Here is a 15,820-nt window from a genome sequence, read left to right as displayed (position 1 = left end):
GGAAGCAAGCTTTTCCCATGAAGAGAACCCCTGACATTGTCCATGTCTCCCTCCTTGCATGTCCATGGAACATGCCAGCTCCAGCTGGTCCTCTGACCTTCTTGGAAATCATTTTCCTGAAGTTGCTATGTTGGTCTCTATCTTTCCATTACCCCCTTGTTCACAGTCACTTGTCCTGACTTACGTATCCATCCTTCTAGCGTGAACCTCCTCCATCACTGATGATCACAGAGACAGCAGACAGGCATGTCTTAAGGAAGCCTGAGAACTTGGCTTCAGAGCATGCCTTCCCATACAATCCAAACTGTTTCTTAGAACAAGGGAAATGATACTCCTTGTTGGGCCACCATACCTCATTTGTGCCCATTTCTTCGCCTATAGTTTGCTTGGCCCAGGTCTGAAATCCAACTTCAGAATGCCCAGTCAATGTCAGGAATCTACCCAAATTTCCTCTTGATCAGGACCAGTTTCTGTACCAGCAGCCCCTGCTCCTCTCACATGAGTCCAAGATTACCAGTGCAAACAGTGGGGAAAGCACTGGAAAGGCCAAAGGATGTTCCCCACAAAACCAGGGAGGGAGGATGGGAGAGTGATGGATTGTGGGTTAGAACTGGGAACCATGAGAAATGAGCTTTTGGCACAGGAGAGAGAGAGAGAGAGGAGCCTAGATGGAGGCAGCCAAGAAAGAACTTCTGTCTGACAGTCTAGATTGGAGGTAGGTAAAGTAAAGGACATGGCTCTACCCATCAAACAAAGAATGAGCAAAGCTGGTCCAGAGGAAGGATGCTGAGGTTGGTCTGGCTCCCATCTGAACTGAAGCTGAGGTTGGCCTGAAAAACTTGCCTGGCCTGGCGGGCAAAGTGAATCAGAGCCTAGGGGACTTGGTGGTACTCTCCTCCAGCTTTGAGACTCTTGGGCTCCCTGTCATTGCATGTTCCCGACTCACCTGTCCTCTGCTCAAGGAACCAGCAGGCCTGGAGTTTCATGGCCTTGAGCAATCGCCGGGCAGCAGGGTTTCTGTGGGTGCTAATTGCCTGTTTGGCCTGGCGCGGTTGCCCGCTTGGCTTCCCAGCAGGCTGCTCCCCAGCTCGGGGAACCAGACCAGCAGCATCGCTGCCTCTGGGTCACGTCTGTCAATCCTCCGGCCCAAAGCCCATACTTCTTGCAGGTCAGGCCTTTCAGAGCCAGTACCATGTGTCCCAGGTGCCACCTGGACCCTTTCCTGCCAGAGCTTGGGAATAGGAGATCTGCCTGCTGAGTGACAGTGGAGAAGAAGTCTGGGTGCCCACATCAGGGCGTTCTCCCCATCATAAAACCAGTCAGAAATGCAAGGACTGGAGTGTTGGCCATGCCATTAACTAATTGGATGTCCTTGCTCCAATACCTTGACTTCTCTGTATTTCAGTTAACTCAACTAAACTTGTGCTTGTATTAATATCTGGCCCCTTTCTATATAGTTAACCTGAGGATTAATGAGTTGACAGATATAAAAGTTCTTTGAAAAACATCAAGTACAATGGTAAGTATATTATTTTTGAGCCCAATGGCCCAATACTGATGCCCTTAGTGAAACCATGCCTTAATGGAATAAAAACGTCTCTGGCCAGCCAGCCAGCTATGTTGTTTTTCACTCACTCTCATAAGGTTTGAATGAGCAACTATATGACCCAGGTGTTGGGTTAGGAGCTAGCAATATGGAGAATCTCGCCAAAAATCGTATCTCACCAACATACAACCAAAATGTCCCTAATAACTACCAAGATGGTTTGGTTAATTTGCAGAGCTCCTACCCCTCAAACTCTTCTCTCTTCTGTAGCCTCCTGCTCACTAGGATGCAGCTCTAGAAAATGGGACCTTGAGGTGGCTGGTTGTTAGACAGTGACATACTGAAAGTTGGCTCCTCCCTAGAGTAGCTCTAGCTCTGATGCCTCCAGGTTGTTGCCCTCAGACACACTACTAGGCTCTGAGTCTGGGACAGGATTGTGTGAGGCATCTGGGTGGAGGAAGGACAGGTCCCATCATGCCCAAGGCTGAATGTGGGAGCTGGCAGAAAGGACAGGGATGGTACATTGGCACATGCATGTCACTACAGACAACAGTGTGGCTGTGTTGCTTGTGATCACTTGATGCTGCCAGAACCCACCCTCAGCCCCTCTCAGCACACTCTCTTAACCTGTTGCTGGCTAGTGTTCACAACCATTACCTGCAAAGCCTGGCGTTCTGGATAGCAGGCTACTTTTATCTTGCTACTCTGTCCTCAATCTACCTTATGTATTTACTGTTCCTGACTAGATGACTGAGCCATGTTGTCCTTTCTAAAAAGCCAACATCTCTTTTCAAGCCAACAGTTGTTTGACTTGACTTAAATTTTGTTTGATATACAAACATAAACACACACCCACACACAGAGTCAGTCTTCTTTATCTGTGGATTCCATATTTGCAAATTTACCTACTTGCTAAAATTTACCAAAATCAATACCTGAAGCACTTACGTGGTTATTTATGGATATGTGCAGTGGTGAAAACTTTGAGGCACCTGATGCGTATGTCTCCAGCTGAGGCTGAACACGGGGACAGTTCTGCCTTCCATTTTAGCTCTTATATTATAAACAAGCGTCCTTTCCAAGATCTATGTAGTGCTATACTTTTTACATCCTTGTGATTTTACTGGTGATGTTAGTGTTCAAAAGTGTTCCCAAGCATGGTGCTGAAGTACTCTCTAGTGTTCTTAAGTGCAGAAAGAACTACAATGTGCCTTACAGGGGAACTATGTGTGTTAGACAAGCTTCATTCAGACACGTGCTATAGTGCTGGTGGTTGTTAGTGCAACTATAAATATATATATGTGATATATATATTTAACTGCTAGAGTGAGCATGCACTTGCCAGAGAGATAGAGAAAGCACTCCCCAGTGTAACAAGGTCATGCTGAAATCTTTTATCCTCCATTTCTTCATCCTGCAGAATTTGGGGCATGCATGCACACATGCCCAGTGAATTTTTCAAGCTGCTGGCGCTGAGACTAGAACCGTGGTTGGCCATGTGGCATCCAACTCATGTGCTGCACTCGAGCACTGCACCACTAAGCTGGCCCCAACAATAGATATTAAACAAGATGTCTTTAAACAGAAAACACACATAAAACAAGGGAGTGTATCAATCAGTTGATAAAAGCATTTGTGACTAGAGGCTTACAAGAACTTAACCCTGTATCTCCTCCAGAACAGTGGTTCAATATCACTAATCTGGTATTCACAGGGACTTTCTAGGATATTGCTGCTGCAAAGAATAAGAATCGACTATATACACTTCACTTCTCTTTTTCTTCCCCCATTCCCGCTTCTCCTCCTTTGCTTCATTCAAATTTTATTTAGCGTATTTCCAATTTAATCTAGTTCAATTTATTGCCTCCTATTGTCACTTCTAACTGTTGGTTTGTGAAATTCTGATACTGGGAAGGACTACGTCAGTGGTGGGCACCTTCTTTGTGCAGCTGCTGCAGTCTTGGGAATACAGAGATGAGTGCAGTTAAGTCCCTACTCAAAGGAGTGCACTCAAACCTTTCTTCTTTCTTCTTTCTTTCTTTTTCTTCCTTCCTTCTTTCCTTCCTTCCTTCCTCCCTCCCTCTTTCTTTCTTTCTTTCTTTCTTTCTTTCTTTCTTTCTTTCTTTCTTTCTTTCTTTCTTTCTTTCTTTCTTTCTTTCAAAAGAGATGTTTACCATAGGGCATGTGTGCTTTCTGGAGAGACAGAAAGCAAGAAATCACACACACACCCAGGGGGGATGGCCATGCCACAATCCTTTTTCCTCCATGCTCCTCTCGGGATTTCGGGCACACGCAAACATGCACCTGGCATGAATTTTAAGCTGCCAGGTCCAGAACTGGAACTGCGGTCAACTACATGGGAGTTCAGCAGCATAATATCGTCTGCTGGTCCCACACTCAACCTTTTCAAGGCAGCTTTCAAGGAAAACAATGTTTTAGTATTGGTTCACTGGCTGTTTTCCAAGCCCTAGCAATTGATAATCCTGTTCAATCATTTAGTGTTTTGTTTGACTTTTAAGATAGTCAAACCACAGTGTTTTGGAAGGTAATTGTGGTCATCCCAGTAAGTCCAAGACTCATAATCAAACCAAAGTGTCATTAGGAAGGTTGGAAGGATGGACAGGAACCACAGTTCTATTGATCTGTGATCAAAAATTAGAGGCCATTACTGGTCAATTCCTCTTACAGAATGTTTCATGTTGCTTTCTACTCTACTGAAATACATGGATCTCCTCAGAGAAAAGAAAAATGACATTCCAGTGTGAATAAAAGGATGGCACATGGGGCCAGCAGGTGGTGTGGTGGATAAGGGTGCTGGATTCTCACATGGCCAACCATGGTTCAAATCCTGGACCTGGTGGCTTGCTTTCTCACTTTCCCTTTCTCTCTCCCTCTCTCTCATCAAATAAAGAAAAAAAAATAACAATAATAAATTGAAATAAATAAACAATTCTTTAAAAAAAAAAACAAACGGATGGCACAGATAGGCTTTTCAATGGCTAGATACTTCTTGGCTTTATGTTAACAGCCAGGGCATAAGTAAGGGCCAAATGGGAAAAAATATGTAGCTCTGCTACAAACTATATATAAACATATAGTGAGTGATATATGGGTATAGATTAATCTCTGGCCATGGATATCTTTGTTCAGGGTCCAATATAAAGTATAAGGTGTAAAGGACAGACTATCAGAAGGTCCTCTCGAATGAAGAGAGCAAAGGTTGATGGTGAAGTTTAAAAGATGGTTCTAGAAAACAAGTTGAGAGACATCATCATTTGTCCCTCTATCTTACCCTTTTTCTCCTTGTTAATATCTCCTTAATCAAGACACTGTGCTAAAACCTCGAAGCTAACAAAGAAAGTGTGAACAAATGTGTTTTTGTTTCCTTGCCCTAAGATTCTCAGAGACCTTGTTAATTACGGGTCTTGTGGAGTGCAGGGGGCAAAAGGAGAGCTGGAGAAGATCCAGGAATATGAAGAATGTTCTGGCTTTCAGGAGGGAAACCCAGCTGATATTTGTGACTCTTCTAGGAAGGACCTTGGTGCAAAGGGAAGCAGAAAAATGGGGCAGATGTCCAGCAACTTAAAACTGAAAGTGTGTAAAGGCAATAGACTACATAGAAAGGATGGGAGGAGTGGCCACACAGGGCACTCTTTGGACACGAGTAAATGAGTCACCCAGAGTCAATGTTGCTGGAGAGAACTTTGTCCAGGTCAGCTTGGCAGCTGGTCTCTCTCCACAGAAGCTCAAGGGTGTGGACAAGAGAGAATGAGTAGGATTAACTGAGGATGTCCTGAGAGTAATAATTGGAAGCTTGGGTAGAGGAGACAGAATATTTGGAGAGGAAAGTTCATTAGAGTTGTTAGGGAAACCTGTGAAGATCTGAAGACCTTACATTTCCTTCTAGTCATTGTTTTATTTCTTTCCAAACTCAGCATTCAAATCAGGGCCCATTTGCATGAATTCACTCTCAGTACATCCTTGGGATCCTCTCTGTGCTCATATAATAGAAGGCCAGGGGAGAGTATGAACTGATGTTACCCCTCACTTCCAATTATCTATCCAGAGACTGCCTATATCCTAATGGCTTCTTTGTTCCAGAGGAGCCCTTCAAACAGCCTCTGCTTCATGCTCTTGGACTTTGGGGTGAGGGGCATATTTTGATTGGCTGCCCTATTTGTATTGAGAGATGGTAGATTTGTGGTGAGAACCATAGTATGTAAGGAAATTGGATGTTTTGGAGTCAAACAGATCTTGATTCTAATCCCAGCTTTCTCACTTATTAGCTGGGGGACATTAAGCAAGTTATTTACCTTCCCTGTACTTGTATCACCTGCAAAATAGGGATAATATCCATCCTAAAAGGTTTTGAGAGCACTGAAGATGATATGTGAAGTACTGACATAGATATAGACTCTCTATAGTGACACTGAGTATCAGTTCCCTTTTCAGGGTCTTAGCTTCTTAGAACAGATCATCCTTTTCTTTTCTGCTCTGGAACCTGGAATGTGTGTGACTATGATGTGTGAGCAGGCATCTCTGAAAAGAGATTCTTGAATAGAGGAATTAAATATCAGGTATGAAAGGGGAAGAATCAGGCCAGGGGGCTCTGAGAGAACTTCTTGTCAGTCAAAGTCTTTGTTGGAACTCTCTGTGTTCAGCATCACTGAACTATGGTCACTATATCTCCCACTAGGGCTATGGGTCTAGACATCAGAAGCAACAACTTATAGAGAAACAATATGCTTAGAGCTTCTGTTGTTTGAAAAGTCTTATGCTAGGCATGCAGAGGGTGGTGGAAGGTGTGTCTGCTTCTAAGTCCCAGATTCTCATTGGAATGGTTAAAATCGACTTTCTTCATCTACCCTTCAGTACTCCCTCCCAGTGCCTTTCTCTGCCAATTCTCTCATTTTCCCTAATTGAGTTCTTACTTTGTCCAGGTCCTGTTCCCTTTTCCTTTATTGAATCCTTGTAACAATCCCCTCTGTAGGGTTGTTTCCATTTTACAGATGTGGAAACTAAAACACAGGGTGATTAAGTACCTGGTCCAAAGTTCTGCATTAGGATTTAAACTCAAGTGGATCAATGTAACCAAAGCCTGCATTTTGTTTCTAATTTTTAGAATTTTTTAAAAGTTTATTTTATTTTATTCATGATAGAGTGCATGGATGCACACAGGAGAGAAACATCTTCAACAGGATCTGATCGCACCCTCCCCCTTCCCTGTCCCTCCAGCTTGCCAGTATCTTGGGCATGCTTACAAACACACACACACACACACACACACACACACACACACAGAGTGTGTTTTGATACCAACCTGGAAATCTGAACCTGTGGGTAGTCACATGTTTCTAATACTGCAGTTACATACTACACCACCAGATTGGGCCTCATTTTCATTTTTAAATAGTTGTATTGGGTAGTGGATTTTTTTTTTAGAGTAATGTCCATATATTGGTTTAAAAGAGCAAACAGATCCATCGTGCTGTTAAGATGCTGTGCTCTGTAGGCTAGAACATGTGGGAGGCCTGAGTTTTAGTTTCAAGCCAATCTAAAGGCAAGGGATGGTGGCATGCGTCTGTAATCCCAGACTTTGGGAGATTGAGACAGGAGAACCAAGAGCTGAAGGTTGGTCTGGGCAATGTTGCAAGACCCTCTATAAAGAAAGAGCCAGGCATGGCGTCGTGTGCCCAAAGTCCCAGCTGGGAAACTGAGACAGGAGGATCATAACATAGCAAGACCCTCTCTTAAAAATTAATTAATTAACTAATTAAAATAAAAAGCAGATAGTTCAAAAGGATATATAAACATCTTCTTCTCAACCCTATTCTCAGTTTCCTTCTTCCTCTGGAAGCAATCTGGAGGGAGTGCATTATATTTGCTTCCAGATTCTTTATGTAGAGTGTGTGTGTGTGTATGCATGTGCATATTGCATATAGGAGTACAAGCTTTTGTGAGCTTCTTGTCTCCTTCATGTTTTGATGAATTGGTCTTCAAAAGGTCATGGAAAATGTGTACTATGCAAAACAATGGACCAGTCAGTGGCATGGTGGTTGAGTGTCACATAACCAACATGCTTCAAGACCCAGACCTGGCAGCCTGGGAAACACACTGGGTATGTGTGCATGCATACCTGCCCAAAATCCTGAAAAGAGAGAGAAATGGAGGAGAAGAGATTATGGGGGTGGGTGGGTATTTTCTCACTCTCCTCATCTTGTCTCTCTCCGGCAAGTGCATGCACATTCTGACAAATTAAAAAGGAAAAGAAAAGAAAAGAAAAATGATACATAAATTTCTACTTTTTTGTGCCAGAATAAACTTGTACTTCAATTATATTTTTCCACAGACTTTTTGAAGTACACTCTTATCATAGTTACCATTCTGCATCTTACTTTATCTACTAAAGAACACGTCTTCAAACTTGTTCCCACTTTGGCCTTCTTCTGTCTTTTCCCAGCTACTTTGTACCGTTTGAAAGTCCTATGAGTTAATAAGCCAGTCTTCTACTGATGGGCACTTAACTTTGGAGTTCAGCTTCTCCATATGGTGCTGTGGGAACCACCTGGGGCCCAGGGACTGATCTTCCTGCAGGATAAATTCCTGAAAGTGGTTTTACAGTGTTAAAGAGTCTGTACATTTAACATGTTTGGTTCATATTATCAAATTGTCCTCTAGAAACTGAGGTCTATACTCATAAAGGTGTTCTCTTTCATTTAAAGTTTGTTTTTAAACCCACCTGTGAGAACAATTTGATATTTCCACCTGTAATCTACCACGTAGACCCCTACTGGGTGTCTTTTCTTTTCTCCAGCACGATTGGGGCACAATTAACAAATAACTAGGTTCTGAATTTAAGGTGTGCAACCCAATGTTTTTTACTGTACTTGTGTGTTGTGAAATGATCACCACCATCTAGCTAAGACGTCCCTCACCTCAAGTAGGTCTTTGGTACTAGGAATTCCATCCAGCTCCTCCATGTGTCCTGGTTTGGCCCTGGGTTCTCTGTGCCACTCATCTATAGTGGAGATGGAGACCACAGGAGGTACTGGACTCCACGTATGGGTTATACAGAGTGGGTAACTCTGTTGGCAGAAGCCACCAACTCAAGCAGAGCCCTGTCTGCTTGACAAGGCTATCTGTCCCAGGCCTGAGGCCCGGGCCCCAGGTGCTTGATGCTTTTGTGAGCTTCATGTCTCCTTCATGTTTTGATGAATTGGTCTCTGGCAGGAGAATCGGTCAATGTCCTCTCTCACCCCCTGGCTTTCTAGAAACTGTGTCTATATTTAGCTTGGTTGCACCACCCTACCCCCCTTCCTGAGCTAGGGTGTAATTGCTAACCATCCAGAGGATGATAGGGTCCAGGCTCTGAGAGCAGCTGAGGCAATGGGCTCCCATGGAAACCCAAGGCTCTTGTTTCTCCAAACCAAACCAGTTCACAGGCAATTAGCATTGGGAGGAAGGCAGGGTGGGTGTGGCTCCTCAGACAAAACACAGAGGCAGGACTGAGCGGTCTGACTGCCCTGACTCCTCGTGGGCAGAGGCTAGATGACAGCCACATGTGAGCAAGGGCCTGAAAAGGCAGGAGGATTGGAAAAAAACAGGGCCTGTGAGCCCATAGGATTTGCAGGCCAGAAAACAGCCATATTGGGTCAGACACCTAGGAAGCCAGATCTGGAATTGGGGTCCTGGGAAGGACTCGGATCTGGCTGTTAGGACCAGCAAGTGAACAGTTCATTCCTGCACACTCACAGAGCCCATAGCCCGACTGCAATGGTGTTCTACATAATGTCGAACCTCCATCTTCCCAGTCATGGTCCTATTCTGTACTTACAGGAGCCAGGGAAGACCTGGTTACCATGTTTTTAATACTAACAATGATGATAATTTAAAAGTTTCATAAGTTTATAGGCTGCCTTTGCATTGTTCAAATGTGAAGACATACTGCAAGGCCAGGCGTGGCAAAGGCATGAATAACATTGGCTGTGTCCTTCCCCAAGTCTCAGTCCTGCTGTGAGATGATGGCTGGCCCCTAGAAAGTGCTCAAGGCTTTTAATTTAATTTAATTTTTAAACCCTTTTAACCTACTCTTTCCATGAGCAAGAGAGTAGAGACACAGTACTGCCCACAGAGTCCTGATGCAGTGATCCCCTCCTAGTTCAAGTCAGCCCCAGGTCACAGGCGTGGGCCTGCCCTGCCTACTCAGGGAGGTCTCCCGCTGCAAACCCAGAACCCTCCTATGTGTATCGGCCTCACAGAGCACCTGGTTCGACCACTGCGCTGCCCCAGTGTTTTCTTTTAACCCAGCTCTGCATTTTTTTCTTTCTACCCCCAGCCTCATTAGAGTCTATTCCTATTGTCAGGTTAAGTTGGGCCAAGTGGTTATCTCCAACTTCCTGGTGTGAGGGAGTCTGAAACTGGACTTCAAAATTAAAACAATATGAGGAAGATTTTTAAAAGAGAGTGAAGCACCATTATCTCTTTCCTGGCAACCTTGCAGGCAGTGGAACTACCCACCAGTGAGGGTCAGAGGAAGGCCTCCTAGTGCCTGAGGAGGCACAGATGGGCCTCTGAAGGGGCCTTCAGACTAACTCCCTCCTGGGGTCTTGTGACACCCACAGCCCCCAGCATGGCACTGGGAGAAGTTTGGCTCTTGTCTCTCTCTGGAGGTGCCTGCTGGGTTCAGCCGAGGTGCACCTCTTGGTGTCCCTGGCCCTGGAGGCTGGTCAGGAAAAGTGCTGAGCCAGGCACAGGCACAGCGGTGGGAGGATAGACCGCTCCCCAGCCCCAGGCAAAGTGCCTCACTGGAAGGAAGAATAGAAGGAAATGAGAGTTCGCTCTGAATTACAAACTTCTGGTTCTTGAGTCATAGGCTTAGAGAATTATGAGCATTCTGGGGCCCAAGCATTTGTGGTAACAAGTGAAGCCTCAAGAACCATGACGTGGAAAGGAAGAAAAGGAGTAATGGAGGAACAACAGTCTCACTTCCCAGAATGTGTAGGAATGCCCTGTGGGGATGATTGTATCTCATTCCTGGGTAACTGACAGTCCCCAAGGCATTCCATATTCTCCTGTCCCTCAGGAAAGCTGTGGAGGGGAAAGGCTCCTAGCTCAAGTCAGTCCCAGGTCATAGGCGTAGGCCTGCTCTGCATACTCAGAGAGGTCTCCCCCTGCAAACCCAGAACCCTCCTAAAGGCCAGCAAAAGCCTGCCTCATAATCTCTCTATGGAGAGTTACTGTAGGAGTAGGCCTGGGCCTTAGCTGGCTAGATTTGGGGTAGCCTGGCACTGCTCGTGAGCTGATCTGCCCATGAGCCCTGGGTGGTCACAGGAGGGTATCATAGCCAAGGTCCAAACCAACAGCAGGGTCCTTCTTTGCCTCAAGGTGTGCTTAAGGGCCAGCTGCCTGGGGCTATTTGCCTATGGACTCAACTTCATTGAGCACTTCGAATTTCTGAAGTTGGAAACAATTCAAGAAGCTAAAAGGCTGGGCCTTCAGTCCCTACAACTTCCGGACAGGGGGATTATAACTTCTTGCTAAATATTCTTGCTGGTAGTGTCATAATCTTGGTGGTTCCGTCAATAAAATGTGTGTGTCCCATTAGCTGTGTCCTGGGTCTTCTGAGCGTCTGTGACCTGTGACAGCAGCGCAGACTTTCTCTCGTTGGTTTGGTCCCCTTTGTTCATTTGTTGGAGCGAGGTCATCGCTGATGTGTGTGACTGTCCCAAACCTCGTGCATGTTCTGGTGACTGAACACAGTCACCAGAGTCACACAGGCACAGTGAACCGAGAATCCACACTAGTATGTGACATCTGGAGAAGATGATGTCCAAGGGAGGGAAAGGGCTCGCTTCTCAGGCTTCAGCACCTCCACACTCGCAGTGCCTCGAGAGCTGCAGCTGCTTATTAAGAAAGTGATTCTGGCAACTTCTTTCTCCAGCTAACTCCTGTCACCTGCTCTGGGGCAAAAAAAAGTGGGACCTACCCTTGCTGGGTCTGGGAGGAGTAACAGGAGCCACTGGGACCTGTGATGAGAAGCCATTGGGAGCTGCCTTTTATGCAGCCTACTGAAGTTCATGTGGTAGTGGAGAGAAGGGCAGGGTTAGGAAGTGAGCCCTCAAGCTTGCACATACATGCAAGGGCAGGCGCATGTGTGCACATACACACACAGTTTTACACAGGACACTGGAGTGAATGGTGGTGCTGGCTTTGAGCTTAAGGTGGCGGTTCTCTGTTCTTCCAGAGCCCTGGTTTCCTCTGCCTTTCAGAAAGCACAGGCTCGACTGCAGGGCTTCTGCCCACTTACCTGGACTCTTCTCTTCCTGGGCAGGTGATCCAGGTGTTTAGAGCAATAGTCTGGGCCTTTTCTCCCTTCTCCATGTACCTGTGCGCGTATCTATCCCCGGATCGAGGGAATGTTCTAGTTACAGATCTCTGGCCTCTATGACTTGAAGCTGAGACTAACATCCATACCTCACAGGCCATTATGAGGGCTACTCTGCTGATTTTTTCAGTATTTTTAATAATTTATTACTAAGAAAATTCATTTGTATACTTCTCATATAATTAAAAAAAAAAAAAAAAAAAGAGTGGGAACCAGCAGTTAGTGTAATGGTTATGTTGCTGGAATCCCACGTAGTCGACCGCGGTTCGCATCTCGGACCCGGTGGCTTAAATCTCACGCCGGGCGCGTGTGCGTGCGTGCCCAAGATCCCGAGAGGAGAATGGAGGAGAAGGGATTGCGGCGTGACCATCCCCCCTGGGGGATGATTTCTCGCTTTCTGTCTCTATGTCTCTCTCTCTGTCTGTCTGTCTGGCGAGCACACGCACCCTATAGCGAAAACCTCTCCAAAAAAAAAAAGAGTGAGAAAGTAGAGTAAAATTAAGTAAGAGTTCTCTCCTTATCTGTGGGATATACATTTCAAGACCCTCACTGAATGTCTAAAACCACAGATGTACTGAGCCGTGCATATGCTGTGTTCTGTCTATCTGATAACACACTAAGCTACCAAGCGAGTAATGGGCAGGTAGTGTATATGTCATGGATACGTTGGTGGACAAAAGCATGAGTCATGTCCTTGTTGGGATGCAATTTAAAATGTAAGAACTGGTTACTTCTAGAATTTGTTGTTGTGGTTTGCTATAGGGTGCATGCACTTGCTGGAGAGAGAGAGCAAAGTGATAAAGCACCCCCCCCAGGGGGATGACCATCCTTTCTCCTCCCTCCTCCTCTCAGGATTTGGGGCACACACACGCACACGCACACACACACCTGGCATGTCTCCTAAGCTGCTGGGTCTGAGGCTCAAACCAGGCAGTCAGCCATGTGTGATCCAGTTGCCCCAACCACCATGCCACTTCTGGCCCACTTCTGGAATTTTTCATTTAATATTCTTGGACTGCAATTGACCATTGCTAACTGAAACTGCCAAAAGTGAAACACTAGATAAGAGGGACACTGCAAAAGCAACGATGGGAGCTGAGCAGCTCTGAAAGAAGCAGGAGTGACCAACAAGCACACCCAGTCTAGAGGGTGGGGTGTGGATTGGTCACCAAGAGTGGCCCAGGGACTAGAACAGGCCCCATATCCTCTGTGGGAGGAATGGCGTTCTTGGGGCCTTGTGGGGAGTTCGTGGTCACACCCCGGTAGGCTGTTCTCTGCAGCCAGGACTCAGGAGCTAGAAGATCAGTGACCCAGTGCAGGGTGTGCTCTCTCAACAGGCGAAGCATGAAGCGGAAGGCTTTGTTCACCTGTCCCTTCAATGGGGACTGCCGTATCACCAAGGACAACAGGCGCCACTGCCAGGCCTGTCGGCTCAAGCGCTGTGTGGACATCGGCATGATGAAGGAGTGTGAGTGTCCAGGGCTGGGCTGGGCTGGGGCTGGGCTGCAGTCAGGCACCGCTCTCCTGCAGGTGTGGGCTGAGAGGGCTGCCTGCCTTTCTCCGTAGCTGCCAGCACTGGGGCCAGGAGCTGGGGCATGAGCAGGGCAGGCAGACACACTCCATGGTCTCATGGCCCTAGGAGTCCTGCGAGCCTCCTCAGGATCTGTGTACGTGTCTCAGAGACCCAGGAGGGCCCCTCCAGACCAAGGCCCAAGATGAAGGAGAGGCAGGCTACTACCTCCATGAGTCCCAGGGCAGGCTTCCCCCAGGACATCATCATATTCTCACAGCTCCCTGCTTCCCAGACTAGGAAAGCATAAGGCTCAAGGAACCTCATGGACTTTGGGAGAGAGGCTGGCTGGAGGGAGAATAAATACTCAAGAGTGTTGTTGACATTCAGAGTTCTGCCCCATGAACAGACCCAAGGGCTGGTGCCTGGGTGAAACTGGGGAGAAAGATTCTGTGGGGAGAAGCGCTGGGGCTCTGAATCCAGATGGAAAAAGGGGGTGATCCTGTAGAACTTCTTGCCCAGCTCTGGGTCAGAGACGAGGACCACTGTGGCAGATTTATAGCAATGTTCTGATCTGTCATTAAAAACAAGCCCTGGACTTTGCATCTGAGCAAAGAATAGTTACTTGATAACCAGAGGAGACGTAGCATTCAGCAGACACTGGGAGGGGCTAGACAGCCCCTCTCTGGACTGGCACAGGGGCACCAGCTCAGCCTGGGCATGGGTGTCTTCAGCACATGCATCTCTGTCTACTCCACTTGGTTGGTCCTGCCTGCAGTCAGTACCCAGACCCCCATGCCAGCCCTAGGACAGAGTCCCTGTCCTGCTAAGCTGTGGGCCTGAGAAGTCTTGGGAGCGAGTACTCGGATGTGGGCATCCTTAAAAGTCCTCCTAGCTGTGAGACCATTTGGGAGAGGGGGCAGGTACCAGGAAAATGTGTCAGGAACAAGGAAAGAGTTACAGGGCAGGGCATAGGGGATGAGAAATTTCTTCCTTAAGGAAAAAATATTCTCAATTGCTAGAACTGACACCCTCGCCTTGGGCCTTCTCCTCTGGCCTTGACCACAGCTCCTTTCCTGTGGGCCATGGCTCCTCACTCCCGATCAGCTCCCCAGCCCACATGGCAGCCTGCATTGCTCCTCCTCACCCCCGTAGGCATGCACAGGTCTGGACATGCCAGTTGTTCCTAGCCCAGTCCCTGCCCTACCCTAACCCCTGTGTTTATCCTGGAGAGAGTGAGAAAGTGGAGGCTCCAGGCCTGGGTGCCTTGTGGGCCTTCGCGCACACTTTTGATAGGGCCGGCTCTGTGTAAGGCATGAGGGAGGACTCATACAAATTGCAGCCCAGCCCCTACCCACAGGGGGCTCACCTTCTCCAGGGCCTGCGTTCTAAGGTTAAATCAATGAGAAAGGAATAGGGTTCCATTGTTGGGATCCAGAAGGCACCGCCACAGGAGTTCTGTCAAGGCCAACTCAATGATGGCCCAGAGGCCACTCTCCTATGTCTTAGGAGGAAGGAGATATCCTATAATATAAAATAGGAAGAGCACTTAGAGATCACCTGAGACCCAGGAAGGTAAAAACAGCAGGATTGGGATCAGAAAGAAAGTGGTAGATGAGCTGGGATTAGAACCCAACTCCATGTTGGAAGACCTCACCATTGTGGGCCTGCAATCCTCTGGCTTAAAACCCTGAGAGGCTGCTCATCCATCCCCTGTGCTGGCTGCTGTCCCAAGGCCTCGCCTCCCAGAGATAACTGTAAAACCGTAAGAAGGGAGTTAAAAACCCAGGTTCCCTTTTGGCTGGGGCGACCCTTCCATAGAGGAGGTACAGGAGGGAAAGGGACGAGGATGGAAACTGTTTATTGACCACCCACTATGTGCCACATACCATGTCAGACCCATGCATTTTCTTCTCAAATTCTCATAACAATCCCTAAATATGGAAGTACTTCTATTTATCATTATAGAGAGAGACTTTTGCTATAGGATGTACGCATTTGCTGGAGACATAGAGACAAAGAGAGAGAAAGCAAGAAATCACCCCCAGGAAAGAGGGCCACAGCACAATCCCTACTCCTCCATTCTCCTCTCAGGATTTTGCACATGCTTGCACAAGCACCTGGTGTGAGTTTCATACCACTAGGACTGCGACTCCAACTGTGGTAGGACATGTGGGAGTCTAGCATCTTAACCATTATGCCACCTGCTGACCCCAGTACCTCTTTTTTTTTTTTTTTTAAGAATTATTTTATTGGGAACCAGCAGTTAGCGTAATGGCTATGTCGCTGGACTCCCACGTAGTCGACCGCAGTTTGCGTCCCGGACCCGGTCGCTTAGAACTCACGCCGGGCACGTGTGCGTGCATGCCCAAGATCCCGA

General features: G+C 47.0%; 1 protein-coding gene across 1 annotated transcript in view; it reads left to right on the top strand.

Moving 5' to 3' along the window:
• VDR (vitamin D receptor) overlaps positions 1–15,820 on the top strand; it is a 67,395-nt gene that overhangs the window by 29,843 nt on the left and 21,732 nt on the right. Inside the window, exon 4 of the mRNA XM_006168578.3 lies at positions 13,268–13,398. Within this exon, the coding sequence (XP_006168640.1) occupies positions 13,268–13,398 (131 nt within the window). The remainder of the gene's footprint in view (positions 1–13,267; positions 13,399–15,820) is intronic.

The sequence above is a fragment of the Tupaia chinensis genome, unplaced genomic scaffold (genome assembly GCF_000334495.1).
Source record: "Tupaia chinensis unplaced genomic scaffold, TupChi_1.0 Scaffold145870_1, whole genome shotgun sequence".
NCBI classification, from domain to species: Eukaryota; Metazoa; Chordata; class Mammalia; order Scandentia; family Tupaiidae; genus Tupaia; species Tupaia belangeri.
The sequence above is the reverse complement of the archived record's forward strand: the minus strand, read 5'-3'. Positions and strand labels throughout refer to the sequence as shown.